Here is a 22964-nt window from a genome sequence, read left to right on the forward strand (position 1 = left end):
GGTGAAAACTAAATGCGAACAACCCGCCGTAGGTACCACAGGAAATAAATGCAATAACCAGGACCCAAAAGCACGCACCAAACGGCTGCCCTCCGCACCAGGGGAAAATCAATCCGCGCAGCCGTGATAGGTGCGACACCCAAACCGCGTCTCCAAGGTACCAAAAGTCCCGAGAGCTACCCGACGTTCAGCTTCACGGGGGACCCACTCCCGGGTTGACCTATTTGCCGGTCCGCCCCGGTACGCTACGTGGGGCCCACTCGCACGTCCCTCTCTTGCGCTGCGGGATCGGGGTCGTACCATTCGCGCGAAACAAGGTTTCTCCTTCCTTCGTGCGAATCGACCGTGGGAGATCTCTCGCCGCCCAGATCTCAAGGCGATCCGAACTCACCCTTCTCTCTGTGCACATATCGCAAAGCGATCACGGATGATCCAACGGTGAATTCGCGCGAAGAAAGGTGAATTCTTCTTTCGTGCAAAGATACATCTCCGACTCCGCTCGACCTGCTATTCTCGCCCTCACTTTGCCCCCCGCGGCCTTCCGAGAAGCAACCCCTCCATCGTCCATCCCATCCCATTAAACAAACCAACTCCCCCCGTCGAATTATTTTTGCTTCCTTTCGTGGACTCCCTTCGGGTCAAACTTTCCCACCTCGATAAGCAACGACAAACAAAAGGTCTCCATCGCCTCCTCGATCCCTCTTTCTTCCATGTCTGCGCCCCTTTGAATTAATCCCCCGACTCTTCTTTCGGCCGAGCTCTCTCGTTCCCTCTTGTAGATGCCTGTGTTGCTTCTCTCTTAGATCTCTGTTTCGATGGAAGGGGAGTGGCGAGAGCCGGTGGAGCTGAGGGCGCTCCGGTCGCTGGGTCTGGGCTTCGACCTGACCTGCGATTTCCAGCTCCGGTTCGCCAAAGGATACCCCCACTGCCGGCTCGTGGAGCTCGATGAAACTAATACCTGGGACATAGATATCCCCGGGGGCCCTACAATTCGTGGCGTCTCCAAGGATATCGGCTTCGACAAAGGTGATCGCATGCGGTTCCGCTCCGATGTGCTCGAGTTCAATCAGGTGATGTTATTTATAGCTACCATATATCTCTTCCCTTTTTAATTTTTGTTCTTTTTGCTCTCTTGGTTGATTGGAATTGGGATTCGTAGTTGTCGGAAATTAATTTTAATAAGCTGCAGGCGAAAATTTGATAGGGGTGTTTCCAAGAATTTTGATAAGATCTGATATATTTTTTTCACTGTGATTCACTTGTCTGTTGGCCATCCTAGTCTACGGTTGTGGGAAGGGAAGTCTGTGAAAAGAGTCGGACAAAGTTGAATAAGGGGCGGTAGCACAAGCGTGTCATGACCGAGCACCAGTTGTTTGACTGAAAGGGAATTGATACTGATATTGCATGCTGCGTTTGGAAAGCCCCTCTAGAAGGTATAACTAGTTTGCAAAAACAGTTGCATGGATGTATGAGGTCACAACGAGTCAATTAAAATTGATAATTGGTATCGATTTGTTACAGTTCACTTCATAGGAAGTTACGTTGTCAGCAAAATGATGAAGTGTTGGACTTTTTCAGAGCAAGAAATTACTTGGAATTCTCTAAAAATGAATTCCACCTGCCTATTAGGACTATATGGCCTGCTCAACCATGCAGAGACTCATGTTAATGCATGAATGTATGTTTGAAGGGTAAGCTACATGAAGTAACCTTTATATGAAAGAGATGCATAGGGGAAAAAGCCCATGTCAGGTAGCACGATGAAGAAATGATTTATTGTGTTTGGAATTTGTTATTCAGCTAGTTGTTGCTAAGGATTTTGTATTGCATATGTCCATTGGTGCAAAAATTTTGGAGGAAAAGTATCAAAGAGTAAAGTATCGCTATAATGCTTTTGTGAACATAGGCCACCTCTCCCTTTACTTTGATGGTTGAAACAGTCGTAGCCCAACGTATATGCCTTAAATGTAATCATGAGAAAAGACATGGCTCATGCACCTCAAGCAAGTCTCTTTATGGATATTCATGCCTCATTTTATGTGGACTTATCTGTGAGCTTCAAGGTGTTCTGGAGTTCCCTTTGCCATGGTGGATGTAGTCAGAAAAGCCTTAGATATGCCTTCCACGAAAATGTTTCAAATTTGCAAATAAGAAAATAAAGAAAAAAGAATCACTAGAAAGGATACTAAGACATGAAAATATAAAACAGATAATGAAATTTAATAAACTCTAGTGCATTATTTTTGGTAGGTTGTCCTTGATTTCTTGATTGTGCACTATATTCTAAATTGGTAAATGGTGTTCTTGGAATCTAGGAATTATATATAAATGGGTTTGGCCATGATACTTCTTATATTATTCTATACGAAAGTAAGAAACATCCTAAACATCCAATAATTAGGAAATTTATGGTATTATGTTAAATATAGGTTTCCAACCGGTTGCCTACCTCCCCACTTTTATTTTATAAAAAAATTCAACGATTGTCATCTCATCCCAAATTGCTTGGTTTAGGGAGTACTAACCTGTACTGGGTGGGAACCAGGATGAGATGGGGTTTTGGCTCAGTATAGACCTCAAGCTGATCTGAACTGACCAATACTAGTCCATATTGGTCCTAGTCGAGTGAGACTGTCCCATACCAATGCGCGTATTGTACTGTACCAACCTGTACCACCTAGTTTAGGAGTGATAAAAGTGAGAAAAAAGATGGAGGCTATCTCGATATAGGGTGCGTATTGTACTGTATCAACCATACCATACCGAATGATAATGTATTAGTAGGTACCTAGTATCGAGGTTGTGGATCAAAAATTATTTTAATATATTAATATTTAAAAGAAAAAAAATACTATCTTCTCTCCCTCCGCTCCTCTCTCCTATGTTTTGCCCTCCTGGCCCTCAAGTCGGCGGTCTCCTCCAACCTACTTGCGTCCTTGTCGTCTAGCTTGGCTCCAACCGAAACCTCTACGACTGGCTTGACATCACCTTCCATGGTGGTTGGGTCACCATCCTCTCTCTTTCCAACTGCTTCCTCGAGGGCTACCTCTCGTCTAAGCGCTCCCTCCTCTCTAACCTCATCCCGCCACCATCACTACCCTATGGATCCTCATTGCCCTCGACCTCACTAATATTAACCTCTCTAGGGCACTCCTTGCTGGAATCGACACTTTGAACCCCCTCTCCATCTTGACTTCTCCTCCAATTTGTTTAATTGATCCCTCCCTCTTATAATTGTTGCCATCCCATAGCTCTCTAGCATTGCTAAATCTCTCTTATAATTTGTTCTCCGGCTAGATCTCTCAGGGTCAGCTGTAGTGATAGAGGAGCGTCGGTATGGATAGAGCGGGGAGATCTTCTTGGAAGTGGACAAGTGGTTCAAGCTCGAGCTGGAGGAGCTCCTCAAGGCCCCCTCTTATATGATGGTACACCATCTCAACTAGGTCGACAATGATGAGGTTGACAATGGTGAATGAATGGAGATGGAGTGGAGGGTGGAAGCTTGGACGTGGGTTTGAGTGAAGGATGGAGGAGGGGGTGGCTGAGCTGTGGGGTGCTAAGTAAGTTGAGTGGTGGAGGGGGGAGGGAGTTGTCGAGTTGGTTGTGGGGGTGAGTGGATGAAGAAAGAAGGGGATGCTAGTTTGTTGATTAGGGAAAGGCACTGATTGGGTTGTTGGTCCGAGAGTGAAAGAAGGAAAAAGGTTATCAATTAAGACCCTTCCATTTCGCCCAAACTATTGTACTTGCCGCTCATACTTGGGTTATTTATGGGCTATAGCCGGTGATCGTAGGAATGATCACGCACCGTCATTGTACAATAAACAACAAAGCAACATTCAAAACTTTATCTCGTTTGGATTTTAGGAAGCACCATAGAAAACCCCTATATATATCCATGTGCATATGAACGCGCTTGTGCATGCATCCAAATTTTGGTAAAAACAAAATATGTAGCTAACATTTTAGTACTATGTTAGGTGGGATCACTTTTGGTGTACTCAAGGATCCAAAAATAGCTTATATTTTTGTGTATTTTAATCTTATAGCAATTTTCACATTCATTTTATGAGCTATATTTGGGGTTTGTTTAGAGTCCTATTAAGGACAGGATAAGTATTTTAAGGATCCTATTTTAGATATTCTTTGGCTCGGGAGAGTCCTCAACTCATTAGGACCATGTTTTGTAAAGCTTTGGGTGTCCTTTTTACATGTTCCACAAGCTGTTTGCTTTTATTTTCTTTCTCATGTGTTGGTGAATCTCTTTATGAAAGGCCTAGATAGCATTGTTTTTGCCGTAATAAAAGCCCTTATTGTTCTATTAGGAGGAGGCAGTTATTCTTGTCTGATGTTGAGTTGGGTCACTCTCCCATTTTTAGTTGAATTGGAAAGGTCCAGGGCCACATCATCCACTGTCCATCTATCAAGCAATAGCAGGTGTTTGGACAGGGCTGGGACATATGTCCTTTTTGTCCTATCACTAGCCCATTGCAAGACACACAGACGGCAGGTGAACTAAAGGTCTCCAGTTACTGGAGGGAATCAGAACTCCTTTATGTTTTTGCATTCTTCAAGCTAGAAGGAACCCCTAAGAGCCTATAGAAGGCATAAGCCTCTATTACAAATGACAATAAACAATAAAAGGAATATTATCTTCTCTCTTGGCATCATTCAATGCAATGAAAATGCAGCTTCTTCAGTGTTAGATGCAATGTTTGTGCATCTTGTGTGCTGTGCTACTCAGTAATAATCTTTTATTAGGGTTTTTCTGTAATATATATTATTTATGTTTTTGATACGGTTAGTTTACTGATCATTAACTGCTGAAATTTGTAGCATGAGTTGTAATTAGTGGAAGGTCTTAGGGTATCAGGAAGAGTGGGTTTGACCAGTCTGCCCAACTCACTCGAGGACACCTAACCTTGCTTTTAAGTTCCTTGGCATTTTTACTTAATATTTAATTTTCTACTTATTTTTTTATATAGATGTATTTCATCAATTTTATCAAATTTTTTCTATGCAATACATTAAGTTCCCTATATAGTCCAAGACTACAAATCCTCCAACATTAAAAAAAAAGTTCAATACTTTAAGTAACTTAATGAAACAAACAACTCTGTCAAGTAGCAACTAATCAGTATAGGTTGGAAATAAAAATAACTGATCATAATTGGTGAAGCGTGTGATATAAAATATAGCTATGCTAAAGCACCAAGCAGAGAGGGTTAGCCTGCTGACCCAACATGCCTAATATTTCACCTATCCCAGCCAAGAAGATTGTCCAACCCAACCAGGAAGGTAGCTTAGGTTCATTTTTGGTGGTCAAGCCCCATGAAGAAGCCACCTAGGCAGTCAGTGAGGAGGTTCAGACACATTTAAGACTAGGCTGCCTGAGTGAGTTCTCTCCTTTCAAATTTTAGACATAATCTTTCTTGAATTTATTCAATCTAAACTTTCCTTGACTATTGTACATCATGAATATTATGATGTAATCTGATTTCTATGAAGGTACAGCTTAAAACTCATATCTGATTAGTTGCTTTTCCTTTCTTTCTCCTTTCCTAAATTGATTAAGGTCAGAAAAGTAGATCCTTTTTCAGACAGTGGATCAAACTAGACTTTATTATTGTTAATTCAGATTAAATTTCGATTTTCTCTTTTTTTTAGATGTCCTAAATCTCCCTTCTGCCATGTTAGAGTTACAATTTGTTCACCACATCAGCTTTTTCCAATGACAGATGTCTGAGTTACTCAATCAGAAGTCTTCAGTGCAAGGGAAAGTGCCTTCTGGTTATTTTAATGCACTTTTTGGATTAAGTGGAGCATGGTTGAATGACATCAAGGAGACTAAATTTCTTGCCTTTGATGGTTCCTTCATTTCCTTGTACAATCTGCACCTAAGGGCTTCTCCGTTGGTTCTCCGAGATGATGTGAAAAAGGCTGTTCCACCAAAGTGGGATCCTGTATCATTATCTAGGTAAGAACTACATTACTTCTAATGTTTCTTATATTTTTACATAATGAAGCTGCCTAATGCTGTGGAAGTTCAGCAATATCTGGTTCGTCTACACATCAGTAAGACAATTTATGCTATTCAGTTTGCATCTTTGTTTGCTAAGAATGTCCAGCAGCCTGATAATAGTTTTCTGATCAACTTGAACAAAAATTTTTTTAAACCAATAACCTGGAGTTGACACAGTGAAGCATAACCTATAGATCTATTCATCAACTAATGAAGGTTAGTTGGTCTATATGTTTCATCATAGACCTGTTTTCTGTCTTCCTGTGCTGCAGCCTAGCTTTGGTAGTCTGAGAATTTTTATCAAGATATATTCTTACTCCCAAGATATGGTGGTCTCGATATGAATGAGCAAATTTCAGTGCATCATTATTTTTCATAGAGAAATGTAATAATACGCAGACTTTACCTCTCCTCAGGTTCATCCAGACATTTGGGACTCACATAATTGTGGAAATAGGAATTGGAGGACAGGATGTAGTTCGTCTTAGGCAAAGTCCTTCTTCGACCATTTCTCCTGCCGAGCTTAAGGTGCATCTTGAAGATCTTGGAGATTTTTTATTTTCTGATGGAAGAAGCCTCTCTCCACTACATCGGAAGACTGGAGAAGGAAGGAACAAGGTCTATTTACTTATATTTACAGAGTAGGTCTTGTTTTATGCAGTTGCACAGTTGATTGAGGTGGTCTTTTATATAGGTGCCTGATGTCTTCGTCAGAATCTTGCAATCAAACACTTTGCACCTGGCTAGCCATTCAGAAAGTTCAAGCAAGGATGTAGGACTCATAAAACTTGTCTCTGACATTCTATTGATTTTTGAAAAATTAAGCTCAATTTTTGGATATAAACAGGGCCTCACAGTCATTTGCTCAAAAAGGGGAGGAGACATATATGTGTCTGGTCACTCCAGTTGGTTACAAACAGTACCAAATAATCCTGATGCTATACTCTTTAAATTTGTCCCCATCACTTCTCTTCTGACTGGCATCCCAGGCAGTGGATATCTTAGTCATGCAATCAATCTATATCTTCGCTGTAAGTCCTCTGCACAAGGAAACATTTGAATATTTTTTTAGTTGTTATTAGCGCTTCTATATGAGATCTATACACATTGCTCTGACATCATTATTTTATAGCTATACTAGTTTTAAAAACCACCAAGGCATCTTCATATTTGAAGTGTAAAAATATGAATGTCATGTTTCAGTTCTCTTTACTTCTATCCATGAGGAGATTGAACAAAATGAGATGTTCTGATATAATGCTTCCTCAACAGACAAACCTGATCCCGACGATTTACAGTATTTCTTGGAATTCCAAGTCCCTCGTCAATGGGCACCGATGTTCAATGAACTGGCTCTGGGACCACACAGAAGAAAGGCATCCTACCCCACACTGCAATTTAGATTTTTGGGTCCCAGACTTCATGTGAACACTGCTCAGGTAGAACTGGTGCTTTTACCTTTCGATGGACTAACTCTTTTCTTCTTTGATCATGAATTTGTTGATTGTATGAGAACAATTCAGGCATTCTAAGAAAGATTGTCAGGGTTCTTTGTTTTTGGTATTAAACTTTCTATTACAGATTATAACCACTAGCATATGCAATCAGCTACAATTATCAGTTATGACAGGTTGACTGTAAAAGAATTTATAACTATACAAAATTCATGGAAGCTTTGTGACTTCAATTTTTTATTTATGACTAGAATCATAGACTAAACTAAAATGTAAAACTATTGGTAAAAGAACCAGAAAATACAAGCCTTAAAGCATTCACTAACTAAATTAATAGGAATGCAAAATGTGAAACACTAGGTAAAACAATTACTAGTGACACATCAAAGACATGCACTTATTCATGAACAAAAGGAAAATAAAAAAATGCAACACTGTCACAAAATGTTAACCTAATATAAGGAAAATCTAATGATTTTGGTCTTTGTACATGCATATTTCAACAATAGATGCCAATTTTCAAGATAAACAAGGTAAACCTTAATGCAGTCTAAGGGGGTCTAGAGATTTTTTCTTCTCTAGTGCCTAAAGTTTTGTGCCAGTGTTGGTGTATGTAGAGAAGGAGATGCATATTAGATGTGACATGTGAAACAAGCATAGATGCCTAGGTACAGAAAAACAATGAAATTCTTACTAAGTTCTAGGGGAGTTTAGGGGTTTTATCTAGTCCTAAGAGTAAAGTCCTTTGCAAGTGTAGGTGTATATCAAAAAGGAAGAAATGTGGTAGGTGTGTATTAGACGTAACATGTGAAAGTACATTATTGAATCCAAAGTCAATATCTATGTCAATAGCCTTAGTCCATGATAGATCATGATTTATAAATATGGTTCTATAACTTGATGTGCACTGGTTTTCCATTAGCTATTGTTGGTTTTTAAAATGTGATAAAATCAACTGTTCTTGAGATCTCTCCTTAGCCAAGGAACTACTTCAATGGGTCTTCTCTTTCTTTTCTTATTCATCTCTTCATGAAAGAGACATCCCGTCCTGTTTTCTCTTCATCCCTTTTTGAACAATCTTGAGAAGGGCAAATCCTTATGGCTTGTGATATACAAAATTTCAGTTCTTGTTGATTGCACTTGCTACTCTCTTCTCTCAGTCGTGCATGAGAGTTGTGAGTTTCATGGAGGGGCTTGTGGGGCTTTTTCAAATTGCTACTTTGCAAACTGTAATGCTTTGTCATATCCAAAAGTTGGACTGCTGGACTCCATCAGCAAACTTGTATACTGAGTGAGGAGAATTAACACCTCCAGGAGAGTATTCACATGTGCTTCAAATCTTAAATTGCAATATTTAGGTCTAGGGTATGTTTATGTCCAAGGTTGGCTGTAATTTATTTTAGAAACTTTATTCCATTTCCATATCTTGAAGGCTGTACAAATTTATAGAATTTATAACTGAAAGTGTACAATAAAACATAATAACCCTCTTGCTAAACAAGGTGTTATAGAAATGTAACCAACAAAAATAGGAAAATCTTAAACAATGCAAAAGGGAATATTTACACAAAACAACATTCTCTTGAATCACTCTTGCAACAAAGTAGTCACTCGTGTGGAGTAACTTATTATTAGGAAATTCAAAATTTTAATTCTCATGCCATGGCTTGAAAATTTGAGTATTAGTATCCAGCATGGGACAAGGGCTTATAATAAAGACCTAAAAGTGAATTCACAATGGAGTACTAGCTGCTTAGGAATCTCATCCTCTTATTCATACAATGTAGTATTTATCAATCTTCAATTTTCAGGAAGCAATGGTACAAGATGAATAGTCTCTTCATTTACTCAAAAAAATCTTGAAAAGCATCTATTCATCCCCCTAATCTATCTCCAATAACCCTTTATTATAGTGTTTATATTGCAAACAATTTGGTAAAGCATGGAATGGAAATCAAGGAATGCCGTACCGGCCCGTACCGGCCGGTACGGGCCGGTACGTACCGGTCCGGTCCCTGACCGGTACCGGACACAGATGAAAACCGGTATTTCCGGTTTTCTTCTGTGAACCGGCCGGTACGGAGACCGTACCGGTCGGTACCGGCCTCGTACCGGTGCGAACCGGCCGGTTCGCACCGGTACGGTGTTTTTTTTTGGGGGGGGGGAACCACAGCGCCTCGCTGTGGTTTTTTTTTTTTTTTGATGGGAAAGAAAGTGGTCCGGACCAGTACGGCACCGGTCCGGACCGGTACCGTACCGGTCCGGCCGGCCACCGGTACGCCGATCCGGACCGGTACGGCGGACCTCGCATGGAAATGACTCTTTGAAGCCAATTTCACCATAAAATCAAATCCAAGAAATCTATCTTGTCCTCTTTGAGAGTGCCAAGGGTGATAAGGGACAACATAGGTAAATGAGTAGGGTTTGCTATTATTGTGGGAAACCAGATCATTTCATGCAGGGTGAAGCTTGTTCCAACACAAAGTAATATACCTATTGATGGTTTGCTGGATAGCGGAGCCAGTCAGCAAGGGGGAGCCAGTGACAAAGGTAGGGATTTAGGGGTGAATTACTTGGTAGCTATGAAGGTGGTGGAGGTAGTGATTGATCCAGCTTAAAGGTAGTTAAGGAGCATTCTTCATGCTGATTATGCATGATATCAATGGCGAGGTTGCTGCAGCTTCAGGAGAAAATGAATCCATGTTGTCAAAATCATTGGAGATTGAAGAAGTGTAGGACTATTTCAAACATGATGATTTTATAGCAAGTGCAGATTGATTCAAGTTCTAAAGGGATTGAGATTGATGAGCCAGAGCAGGCTGGTGAGGCTTATGCAGAGCTTGGATGGCTTTTGCAGTGCTTTGGTGTTCCACAAGGTTGAAGAGCTGACTAATTTTCAAGCAGCACAGTGGATCAAAGAGTGGGAAGACACTATTGAGTCAGGAGACAACAGCCTTGTTAGAGAACAAAATGTGGAGACTTGTCCTACTTCCAAGGGGAGTAAGCTGGTTAAATAAGTGGTTTTACAAGGTGACGTGGAAATCAGCTAGGTCTATTCACTGCTATAAAACACATGTGGTGGCTTGTGGGCCAAAAGTATAGGACTGATATTGATGAGATTTTCAGTCTAGCAGCAACAATCACTAGTGTGCATCTATTGGTTGCCATTTCATCAAGCATGGATGGGAAGCTCTTAAAGCTGGATGTTAAAAATGCATTGCAATGTTGGGTAATTGATTCAGACATCTACATAAAGCAGGGATGCAGCTTTCAAGGGCGAATAAAGCAGGCTATGTATGCAAGGTGCTGTATGGATTGAAACTAGGTCCAGTGCAGGATATGTCAAGATTGAAGAATTCCTTGTGATTAGTGGGTTTGGTAATTGACACAGTTGATTCCAATTTATTCTTTAAACCGAAGAACAAGTGGATTATTGTGGTACTAATCTACATGGATGGTCTCATTTTAATTGGAGGTGATTTGGATGAAGTTACAATAGTTAAGAAGGCCTAAATGATGATTTAGATGGAGCAAGAAAAATTCAATGACCTCCTATATCTGGAGGTGGACTGTTGTGACAGGGAAGTGTTTCCGTGCTGAAAAGGGGATGATACAGATTTGCTATGAAAGTCTGGGATGTAGACTTGCAAGCCAATCTCATCAGTAATGTAGGTAAAAGGTAAGATAAAAAGTGATGTAGGGGAGCTGGCTTATTCTTAGAACATTATGTCATGGTATCAGAGTGATCTAGGGGGCTCGGCAACCTTTGCTCTTACAGATCTTGGTGCATAACATGAACCTGGAAAGATATCTGACATCCTTTCCACAACTACCACTTCCTTTAAAGATGTTGAACAAAGCCTACTCATGGTTTCAATTTTCATTTCACATTGATTTAAACAACCTCTTTATTTCTTCAATATCTACCTTGATTTTTTTCCACGTCCTTTTACTGATGTCATTTGTCAGTTGGTTACCTCACTTGCAGTTAGTTATACTCCTTGTGAGACTTAGTCGTCCTTGACCCTTTTTCAGACCCTTCACCATAAATCTGGAATTTTTAGACTATGGTACTTAACAGGAAAAAACCCCAAAATACTTGATTTGTAGCTTTCTAGGAAAGTACCCCATAAAACTAGCACTCACTTATGAACTATCCTTCATCAATAGAGCTTCAAACAAAGCACTCTTTACCCTGTTAACCATCAACCACCCAGAAAATGTGAGGATAGAGACATACTGATGAACACTTCTCAAGAGTACTCTCACAAAATGAGTAGTGTTAGAGAATTGATGACTAATCAGATCCCACCTTTATCTCACATGATACTTTAACCGAGTCTTCCTTCATCTTTCACAAAGTTAATTTTATTACTGTGCTAAATTGATGTTTAAAAAAGGCTCTCCTTGCCTTAGTTGTTCCTAGATCTGAAGGATATGTGGTCATTTTACATCTTTTAGCTCATCCATTCCATCTGTCTATGATCTGAATCCTACGTAAAACAAATGTGCTTTTTAATGTAGTAAACAGATGCAAAGTACAACTCTTTGATAAGTAGAATTTTAACATTTCAGTGCCTAATTCTAATTCTTTCTTGTCGATATGGCCTTGACCATCAAAATTACCGGTGATGTGAGAACTTTGGTTCCTGATTCATGACTATATGAATATTCCAGTTATTGTTTGATTAAACAGATTTGAAGCCCTTGATCATCCCTTCATTCTTGATATAATTATTTTTGTTATTTTAATGTTAAAACAAATATCCTTACTGATACTATTATAATAAAAATATTTTTTAGTTTGCTATATTAGATTTTCTGAGAAGACATATATACTTAATATGTGACCAATTTTAGCCTTACTTTACATTGGATGTCACAATGCCATACTCTAATCATTTGCTCCTATTTTTAGTCCCATTACATGTATATGTTATATCGCTGATCACTTATGAGACAAATTATCTTTTGCCCCTACTTTGATTGCTTTAATTTAGTGCAAGTTAATGAGCCCCACATGGCCTGACAGAATCAAGTTGGGTTCTCTCCTTTATTTCTTTTTCTCCTCTCCTTCTCCTTGAGCCACTTTGGGTTTTATTTATTTATTGGCTACTGTACTTCATTCTTGGGACATAAACTTCTTGGATTTTATAACATGTTGGGTTTGTGATTTCTTGATATGGCGAAAACACTTAATGTGATCCTTTGGTTTTGAAAAAATTTTCTTCATGAATGGAAGGGTGTCATGAAATTTTGAGAATACCTATAATTTCTACATATTAATATAGATCTTTGAAGTATAGATATTAGTACACATATTGCATTAATACTGGACGAAATTTGAATGAAAGAATGGTACTTTTTGCTGAAAGCTTGGTTCATGTTATATCACATTATAAATGTAGCAAAAAGTTGAAAAAAAAGAAAGTGACTCCTAGAAGCAAGGTATGTCATACCGGCCTAAATCTGGCGATACAGGACATACTATACCGTACCGGTTCCGTACCAGTATCCGGTACATGTGGCGTACCAACACTCGGTACGCCAAAAAAATTCGTACGGTACCGTACCGATACTATGCTAGTGTGGCACCGGTATGGGATCTGGTACCGGGATGGTAAACCTTGCCTAGAAGTGTCCAAACACACTTTGGATAATATATGCTAGCAGTCAAAATAGATGATAATCTGAGTGCCATTACTTGCATTCAACTGTTCCAGAAAGTCATTCTGAGTGTTGATAGTTCTAGTCAATTTGAGTGGAATATTCCATTTTTAAGAGCAAAGAGTGCCATGCAGATGCTTATGAGTGTCATGTTGTGCAGTTTCCATGATTGAAAAGTGGAGTCCAAACTTCCTAAAAGCTGAGGCCCATTTGGTTTTGCTTCTGTTTTCTGTTATTGTTTTCAAAAAACCAAGAAATAAAATGAACCAAACTGAATAGCATGTATAATGAAACCCTTTTTTTTTTTTTTAAATTGCTTTTGAAATGTTCAGTTGTTTTGGAAGCAAAGATCTATTGCTTTCAAAAAGGAGTGAAAATAGAAGGCAGTAATAGCAAAACCTTTTTGCAAATGCTATCTTCCACATCAATCTCTGTGTGATATTTCACTCATTTGTAGGGGAACAAGAACACAAAAAAGCGACAGCATCAAACCTGCCCCAAAGTTTCCATGAACCTTGGATTTCCATAAGCTCCCACATTCCACATGTTTTGCTGTTTTAAAACTGCCTCATTTTCCAAAATTTAAGGTTTTCGCCTGATTTGAATTCCTTGCGTGCATTGGAAGTCTATATGCAACTCATGCTCCTAAACCCTAAACCATGCTGCTACACCCCGACCATTGGAGGTTTTTGTTCAAGAAGTTCATATTTAAACCAGTAGCAATCATTGACATGCACTGCAACATTTGCTCTCTAGCCTGGAGTATATACTTTTGTTGTGAAAGAACGTTACTCTTCAACAAGAAATTTATAAACAGAATCATGCTGATAGAAACTTCTTATCATTGATGCACCAGATGTTGGGTAGATTAGTCTGCAGTAAAGGATCTGAATGATAAGAACAATCTTGTCTATAGAACTGGAGCATCTGCTGGCTTCTACTTTTTCTGAATAAAAGAAATAATTTATTTCATGAATTGACGTTTTCTGCCTTTGGAATTTATTGCCAGGCACATTCTCGCCAATTCTGAGAAGCTGTGGGTTTTTATTTTTCTGAATGAAACTCTCATATACTTTTCAGGTGTCAAGTGGCCAGAAGCCAGTAGTTGGTCTACGATTGTACTTGGAGGGTAGGAAATGCAATCGATTAGCCATACATGTGCAGCACCTTTCAAGTCTCCCCAGCATGCTCAGCACCTCGTCTGGGATGTCTCAGTGGCAAGGATCTGAAGACTCAGATTCGGAATACTTTGAGCCTATCCAGTGGAAGAGATACTCGTGTGTTTGCACAGCCGCTGTAAAGCACAATCCTGAATGGCTCCAGAGAGTATCTGATGGCGTTTTTGTGGTCACAGGTGCTCAGCTTGTCACCAAAGGGAAGTGGGCGAAGAAGGTGCTTCATCTTCGCCTGCTCTTCACTCACATCCCGAATTGTACGATTCGAAAAACTGAGTGGACTCGTGCACCAGCTACTTCTCACAAGGGAAGCTTTCTAACAAATCTCAGTACAACATTTAGCACCCCATTCTTGCAACGGGATGCTCCTCCACCCCCAAAGCATGAGCCTGCACAGCTGAATTCAGGAGTTTACCCCGATGGTCCACCTGTTCCAATCCAATCACGAAAGTTATTAAAGTTTGTCGATATGGTTGAGGTGGTTCGGGGTCCCCATGATGTGCCAGGACATTGGCTGGTGACAGCTGCCAAGCTTGTCAAAGAGGGAGGAAAGATCGGCTTGCATGTAAAATTTGCTCTGTTGAACCATACACCTCAGATTGAAATGATTAGCTGATGTACATATCGGAGTGTGCATCTCTTCTGTAGATTTTAGGATTTTGATAGCATATTTAGGCCAATCTGTGCATTTACTCTTGATTTTTTGAGTGACTAATTGTATAGAAGACAGTAATAAACTGCATGAGACTTGGAGAGGTTGTGCATACCCATTACTTGTTCAATTTAGCTTTCGTGTTGGAGGTTCAATTAGCTTTCATGTTGGAGTTATTATTCACTATGAATCAAGCTTTTGTTCTCAAAGAGCTGGAAGTACCAAGGATACTAGCTGAAAAGCTTGTTAATAAAGGAATAAATATTCCTACAATTTATCACACCCAGCAATATGAAATGATACCAAGGAAAGTAAGTGAACATCTTTTAATCCTCTGAACACAAACATGAATTGATTACAAAAACTCAGATTTACTACAATTGAATCAGCATGTTATTTAAATAGCTTCACATTATTTAAATTGCAAGCTATTCAGAACAATCGCAAACAATTATTTTATTAAATACGATTCAGCACTGTTCCACCACTGATGACAATTAATTATTATTACAAGATAAATTTCAACAAATTTAGATTTTCAATGAACTACTTAGTATACACCAACTAACCGCTAAATTGAAGATGTTATTAGATATCTGAGGCAGAAGAAGCCAAAGGGGTGGGAAATAGGGTCAGTTTTTTGCAGCTCTGCTAGCTTCCAAAACAAAAGGTATGTCTACATACAATTAAAAAAACGAATATGCTCGCTCAACATTCTTGACTTTGTTTTAGTTGCATTTGAGGTTATATACATAAGTGAGAGTTTAATTCTGGATTGAGTCCCTATTTTTATATTTACAGGATTTTGTAACAGGATGGGAAGGAACCATCTCAAATTAGGATTTTATAACAGGATTTTATCACCAAATTTTAGTAACATTTCTCATTCAACTCCACTAGAACAAATTCCTAGTTAGCAAAAGACTGGTATGCCTATAATCAAAGTTGCTTAATAATGAATCACCCAAGTCCCAAGAACTATATACTAAACAAAACTTGCAGCGGCAAAGTCATGCTAACAACTAGTTGAGAATCACCACCTCTCTCTGGTCCAGTAATCCCTGCTTGTGTCATTTATCTTCTATCTTCATGTTCGCTTATATAAGACAGTATCTAATTGGACACATTAAGCAAAATAGAAAACATGAATTATAATTTTGATCTTTCTTTTCATTGGCTTAGCTTAGTTTTTGTTAAAATATTTGCAAAAGAGAAAAACAAAAGAAAAAGAACTGTATAGCTCTGTTTCATCATATTTGGTAGATCTCAGGGGTTATATATACTCGTGTACAGAATCCATACAAGAAAAATAACATAGGCTGATCATGTATAGAATTCATATTCGGTACATCTCAGATAATGTCCTTATTATCTAGGAGTTCATGTTTGACCTTCGTAGGGCCTCGAGCAGGAGGAGCTTGAGGGGGATCAAGCTAGACATGGAACGGGCCTACAATAGGATGAGGTAGGACTTTGTGCAGCAGTCTTTAGAGGGGTTTGGATTTCATGAGACATAGATCAAATGGGTTATGGGTTGTGTCCGAGCCCCATCTTTCGCCATTCTGATGAATGGTACGCCATCTCGTTTCTTCGAGTCATCCGGAGGTTTGCGCCAGGGGTGCCCTCTTTCTCTGCTACTCTTTATACTTGGTGTAGACGCACTGTCCAGAGCTCTTCGTCATGCTGTGTTCACTTAGGAGTTGGAGGCTTACAAGCCAGTGCCGGAGGCTATTTTGATTTTCCATCTGCTTTACGTAGATGACTGTCTACTGTTAGCCCGGTCGACTAGGCAGGCCGCTTGGGCTATCAATAGGATCCTTCGGGATTATTGCGCAGTGTCTGGTCAATGGGTCAATGTTAACAAGTCAGCAATTTGCTTTAGCCCAAAGACTAGACCGGCTGTGAAGGCCTCCATATTGGAGATTCTGGGGGTGGGAGAGCAGGAGGGGATGTTGAGGTATCTAGGGGTGCCGCTCTCTGGCCAACGTTTGCATAGTAGGGATTGCTCCTTCCTTGAGCTTAGTATCAGACACAGACTGGAGGGTTGGCAGATGCATTAACTTTCCATGATGGGCAGGGTTACCCTAGCGCGATCAGTTCTTTCTTCGATTTTCATCTACTTTCTTTCCAACTCTTTCTTACCAGTAGCGCTTCTGAGGTCCCTTGAGCAGATCTTCAGAAACTTCATATGGGGAAGAGGTAGCGAGAGAGGTGGCAATCTTTTGGTGGCGTGGGATGTCATTTGTCAGCCAACCAACTATGGGGATTTGGGGTGCAGTCCTTGGTGGCAAGACGGGAGGTCTTAGCAGCACGACATGCAATGAGATTTGTGCTTGAGCCTGACGGCATGTGGTCCTCCCTGATGAGGGTCAAGTATGGCACTCTAGTGCATGGAGTCCGAGCTAATTGTCACCATTCACCGATTTGGAGGGAGGTGTGTGCTAGAGCTGCATTGATGCTTTCGAAGATCAGATGGGCTATTGGTGATGGACGATCCATCGATGTGTTGGAGGATAGCTGGGTGACTGAGTAGCCGATCAGTAGAGTGCCGACCATGGTGGATACATCAAGGTTAGCCGATTACAGGGTCAGTGACCTATTCGAGCCCGGTAGGGGACGTTGGAGGGAGGGGTTGATTCGGGAGGTCTTTGGGGAGCAGCTGGCAGAGATGGTTCTGGCCCTATTGGTTCCTGCATAAGAGAGTCAGAATAGGCTTGTTTGGATGCCGACAGGACGGTCACGGGTATGAGTCAGGGATCTTCAGGTGCTGCTGACTACGGAGCCAGTCCGGCGGATAGAGGGAGGATGGATTTGGAGGATGCAGGTTCACCCGCGTGTGGCACTCTTCATATGGAAGGTAGAATGGAGCTGCCTACCGATTAGATGTCTGTTAGCCCGGCAAGGGATGAGGGTCTCTCAGTGCTGTGTGGTGTGCACGGATATTGAGGAGACCACTGATCGTGTACTTCTGTGGTGTCCCATGGCTAGGGAGTATGGAGCAGGTCACCTGTTCCCCTGCCCCACTCGGTGGAGTTGGCACAGGACCTGATTCATCAGCTAAGAGTTTCTATGCGGAGCTCTTGTACTGTCGAGGCAAAGATTTTATGGGCATACTTGGCTTACTATATATGGCTGGACAGGAATGCAGGCTTGTTCGAGGGCAGGAGGTTACCTCGGAGGATGGTGGTGGACAGAGCTGTGCTTTGTTGGGATTTGTATCCTAAATGTCAATCGTCAGCATGTTGATGAATGAATTTTGTAAATGAATTGACAAATTAATAAAGTGTTATTTGACATTATTCATCATTTTATTGTACATCTTCAAATGAACTCTTATATGATGAAGTCCTTAGGACTTATTGTAAGTTAAAGGAGGATTTATCTTCGAGTCCTTAAACCTGTTCTCGGCCAAATGATATGCTGTTACTAGGACGATAGCATTATCAAGATTAGATCGTTGTGTGACATATACGTTGGTTGTCCTCCTAACCAAGGAGTGTGGAGATACTGATATGTCACACAGGTGAAGTATAGGAGTACACTTCCTTGAACGTGACCAATTTCGGAATGCTCCTGTCAAGAGATGTTCTGAGTGAATATGGGTATAAGTGTTGGATTGCCCCACAGCGGCACGACGTTCGCGGCGGAATCCGCATGCCGGGCCCGGTGCATCGCATACGTCGGAACAAGATCGGGTAGATTTCAAAATTTTTCTGAATCAGAACGATTCAGAACCCTTTTGAATTCAGATGGGGACTAAACTAAGATCTAATAATTAATTATGAATTGTTAAACTACCAAAAAATCAGAAATATAAATTGCAAATCAGCTTTCAGCTAAAATGCGACTTCTCCTAAGTATCATCTCTAGAACTCTCTTTCCTAAGACCGGGAGGTTTGACTTCATTTCTGAGAGAGACCTAGGCTTGAGGTTTCACATTCTACAGGACATCCCCCTGAACTTCCCCAAACTCATCTATAGATATATCTGTGAACCCCTAGACAAACCTAGGTTGAGTCTCCCGTATGGCAAGCTTTTCACACTCATCTTTAGGGAGTTAGAAGTTCCTATCCCTGAGGGAGAACCCTCTCGCTCCCTCAGATACACTGACCACATGGGTGAGGGGACTCTCCACCGAATGGGTTTCCACAAGGTGGAGGGTGTCTGGGTTAGGAAAACATCCACATCCACACCATCTGACCCCACTACTCATCATTCACCTAGCTCTGATCATGACCAGGACCACTCCACAGATCCTTCTACCTTCCCATCCACATCTGGTCCTTCAGTCCCTGCTGAGCCATCTACTTCAGCTGGATCCTCTACCGTACCACCACCTCAGCAGCCCCTAGAAGTCAGGATCAGCATTGAGCAGCTCCGGGAGATGAGAGTTGAGATAGTGAGGGAACTGAGAGATGACATAGTGAGGGAGCTGAGAGGTTCACACAGTGCACCCTCCACTGATGTCGTTCCTGTTGCCCAGATAGACAACCCAAGAGGGGGGGTGAATTGGGTTTTACACTAATTTTGCAATTAAAACGTTTGTGGATAACTAATTAATTCTTTTTGCAGGTTAATTAATTAGATGCTGTGTGCAGTGAATGAAAAGAAAGTGCAAATAACAAGACAATCACAAACACAAGGATTTTATAGTGGTTCGGAGCTAACCCTTGCTCCTACGTCCACTCCCCAAGTCTCACTTGGGAATTCACTATAACCCCTCGGATTACAGCCGGTTGTTTTGCAAGCTCACAACCCAACTTATTGTTTTACGAGGTAACAACGAACTCGGTCGGTTTTCCCAGGCTCACCGACTAGAACCGCCCGATTGTTTTTTCGGGATCACAATCGAACCCTTACACCGTTGGTTTCAACCTAGGCTCACCAACAAACCTTTACACCCTTGATTCAATCCCCTGATTGAATCAAGTAAAGACAAAATGGAAAGAAGGAACAAAGAGAAAAATACAGCTTCTAAGAAATCAGATATTCAGCAATATAAACAATAGAGAAGTTAAGAGCCCTCAAACTATTTTATGACGATTTAGAGGAGGGCTTCTCGAACTTCGGGTCTCCTCTTGAATTTGATGCAGACTTGCTGTCAGGAGGAGAGCCTTGAATGTAAGGAAGAGAGTTGGAGAGTCGACTTCAATGCACTTCTTCCTTCTTTTTCGTGTAATCACTCTAGAGAGCTCTTGGTTGGTGGAAATCTCTTTTGCTTTGAATGGAGTCTCACTTTTCTACCTTGCTACAGTCCTCTGTAAATATTTAAGCCATTTCCCACGGAAACTAGCCGTTAGACACACTTTTCTAGCCGTTCTGCACATTCTGCACATCCTGACAATGTGTCCGTTAGGATCGGAGTCGACTCGCGCGATCTAGAGTCGACTCGGCTGTAGGAGGAGTCGACTCATGCTTTTCTGGAGTCGGCTCGGCAACTATTCCAGATTTGAATTAAAGTGGTCTTCTCGACTGGGAGTCGACTCGACTTAACCCGGAGTCGACTCGCCAAAATCTGGAGCTGACCTTGCACTTTTGGAGTCGGCTCATCCCAAGGAATCCATAGATGTATTCTTCAACTTGGCTCACTCGAGTTGACTCGTGAATTCTGGGAGTCGACTCGGCGCTCAGAGGCCGAACTCCCGATCTTTTGTCTTTTGGCTCGTGCAGTCTTGGAGTCGACTCGAACTGTTCCGGAGTCGACTCGGCTCTCAGTATCCGAAAAATAGTCTTCTGTCTTTTTGGAGTAGCGCTGCCTTAGAGTCGACTCGAACTATCTTGGAGTCGACTCGCGTCTCAGAGACAACAATACTGTCTTCTGTCTTTTTGGGGTCGCGCTGTCTCGGAGTCGACTCGGGCTTTGCGGGAGTCGACTCGCCTCTCAGTGCCCGAAAGTTGGTCTCTGACTTTTGCCTTGTATAACACTGAGAGTCGACTCTCGCTTTCTTTGGAGTCAACCTGCCAACCATCGGAGTCGACTCGCGTTCCTCAGGAGTCGACTCGGCTCTCAGGGTCCGAAAACTACTCTCTGACTTTTTGTCTGTAACTCCCTGGAGTCGACTCATACTGCTCTGGAGTCGACTCGGCTAGCATCGGAGTCGACTCGCGCTCTTCAGGAGTCGACTCGCTGACAGGTTTTGAGTTGTATCTTTCTGCTCGTCTGTCTGTTCTCAGTCGGAGTCGACTTGTAATGTTCCGAAGTCGACTCGAGCCTGTGCCAGTGCTTCTGATACGCTTGGAGTCGACTCGTAATATCCTGGAGTCGACTCGAATCTCAGACTTTGGTTCATCTTGACTTCTTAACTTATCCAAATTGTCTTGAACCAAATCTAGAGACACTTAACCATAAATTTATAAGAATATCACTGAAACACTAGATTGAATTCATTAGTAAACATAAGATATACTCAAATGCTTTGAGCTCATCAAAATCAAATAGGGTTATAATCAATCACTCCACAATCTCCCCCTTTTTGATGATGACAAAATATTGAGTATATGTAAAGTGAATTGCTCAACAAACAAGGAGAATTATAGTAAAATTTTAAAATGAATTCAAATGTCTGGTTATTTAATTTATCCAAACCTGAAAGGTGTGAAACAATAAATTTTGAAGTTAAGGCTCCTCCTTTCATTTGGAATTATATAAGCCTTCATATCATGCAATCAATTGTTTGGCTTATATATTTTTAATGATTTTGCTTTCTTAAATATTCAGATTCTCCCCCTCAACATAGGCATTCAACTTAGTTTTGATTCTCAGAATTTAACCTTAAATTTTTGATTTTTAGAGGGAAAATCTGTCAATTTGTTCTTAAGTATGATTCAACTAATCTCCGAATATCCCTTGAATAGATTCTGGAGATTACTCCATTAGGAGCCCCAACAGAGAGATAATGAGCCTCGAGGTATCGAATCCACTAAGAACAAATTCTTGTGTGTTATAAAAATTTTCTTTTTATTGATTTTCATTGATTTCTTTTATATATCTATTAAATATATTTCTCCCCCTTTTTGTCATTGCATCAAAAAGGAAGTAAGCAGAACACACAAGCAAGCGGAGATCAATTTACACAATTTTGAAGAAATTTGTCTACTCATTGTATTGATGTATATGTAAGTACATTTGTGAATACAATAAGTAAAGCAGTAAATACATGTCAAAGTAAACAAAATAAGCTAGGGCTTCTTCGAGGAGGATGCAGCTCCCTTGGGCAGTCTGGACTGTTGTTCCATGAGTACGGTGACCGCATCGGTGACGTGCCCTAACTGTGTGATAATGGCCGAGGTGGCCCTGCTGTGTGTCGTGGAGAGCTCGATCAGAGTCTCCTGAAGTGTGTCCAGCTTGGCGATCATCACATTCGCCAGGCGCTCGGCCCCCTGACAGGTAGTGCCCATATCGTGTCGGATGTCATCTCGCATCTTCCGTGTGTTGCTTGTGACATCGCTCATGTTGGAGAACTGGGCTTGTATCAGGCTTCTGACATTGAAGATCTCCTCCCTCAGATGAGCCGTCATCTCGGTCACGGCTGATAGAGAGGGAACCAATGCAGAAGAAGGTGCAGGGGCTGGACCTCGGAGCTCCCTCAGCAGGTCGTCCCGAAGATCCCGAACAATCTCCTGCCGCAACTCCCGGAGCTGCTCAGGAGATATCCAGACCTCCATCGGCTGAGTGGGTGGAGCTGAGGAGGAGGGTCCGGCTGAGGTGGAGGGTGCTGAGGTGGAGGAAAAGGTAGGAAAGTCTGAATCTGGATCAGGACTGGGGGAGCGTCTAGTGGTAGGTGTGGAGGAGGATGGTTTCCTGACCCAAGTTCCCTCTACCTTATAAAAACCCATCCTGTGAAAGGTTCCCTCACTCATGCGATCTATCCATCGCAGTGTGCGAGAGGGTTCCCCCTCAAGAATGGGGATCCCGGACTCCCTAAAGATAAGAGTGTACATCATACCATAGGGAAGGGTGAGCCTAGGCCTGTCTAGTGGCTCACATAGGTACTTGT

At 41.3% G+C, this 22964-nt stretch overlaps 1 protein-coding gene across 5 annotated transcripts; it reads left to right on the forward strand.

Annotated features, from left to right (window-relative positions):
• Nucleotides 1–514: 514 nt before the first annotated feature.
• LOC103696998 (MACPF domain-containing protein At1g14780-like) lies at nt 515–15122 on the forward strand. Of its 5 annotated transcripts, XM_088709693.2 has the most exons (8): nt 1077–1433; nt 1522–1691; nt 5736–5974; nt 6436–6637; nt 6714–6791; nt 6867–7050; nt 7292–7458; nt 14221–15122. In XM_088709693.2, the coding sequence occupies exons 3-8, from the start codon at nt 5736–5738 to the stop codon at nt 14929–14931; spliced, it is 1581 nt and encodes a 526-aa protein (XP_088565819.1). In that variant the 5' UTR covers nt 1077–1433; nt 1522–1691; the 3' UTR covers nt 14932–15122. The 5 variants fall into 5 exon arrangements, with proteins under 5 accessions (XP_008776979.2, XP_088565820.1, XP_088565819.1 ...); XM_008778757.5 differs by lacking the exons at nt 1077–1433; nt 1522–1691 and adding an exon at nt 515–1070; XM_088709694.1 differs by lacking the exons at nt 1077–1433; nt 1522–1691 and adding an exon at nt 520–1070 and having other exon boundaries at nt 14150–14287.
• Nucleotides 15123–22964: the final 7842 nt, after the last annotated feature.

Source organism: Phoenix dactylifera, chromosome 13, assembly GCF_051530095.1.
Source record: "Phoenix dactylifera cultivar Ajwa chromosome 13, Ajwa_hap1_PhDact_Kaust_v1.1, whole genome shotgun sequence".
NCBI lineage: Eukaryota > Viridiplantae > Streptophyta > Magnoliopsida > Arecales > Arecaceae > Phoenix > Phoenix dactylifera.

Excerpts from the sequence above, each read along its gene's own strand:
- LOC103696998 (XM_008778757.5), top strand. The coding sequence starts at position 816 with ATGGAAGGGGAGTGGCGAGAGCCGGTGGAGCTGAGGGCGCTCCGGTCG. Across the intron at positions 5,975-6,435 it reads GATCCTGTATCATTATCTAG|GTTCATCCAGACATTTGGGA; the intron begins GTAAGAACTACA and ends ACCTCTCCTCAG. Across the intron at positions 6,792-6,866 it reads CAGAAAGTTCAAGCAAGGAT|GGCCTCACAGTCATTTGCTC; the intron begins GTAGGACTCATA and ends GGATATAAACAG.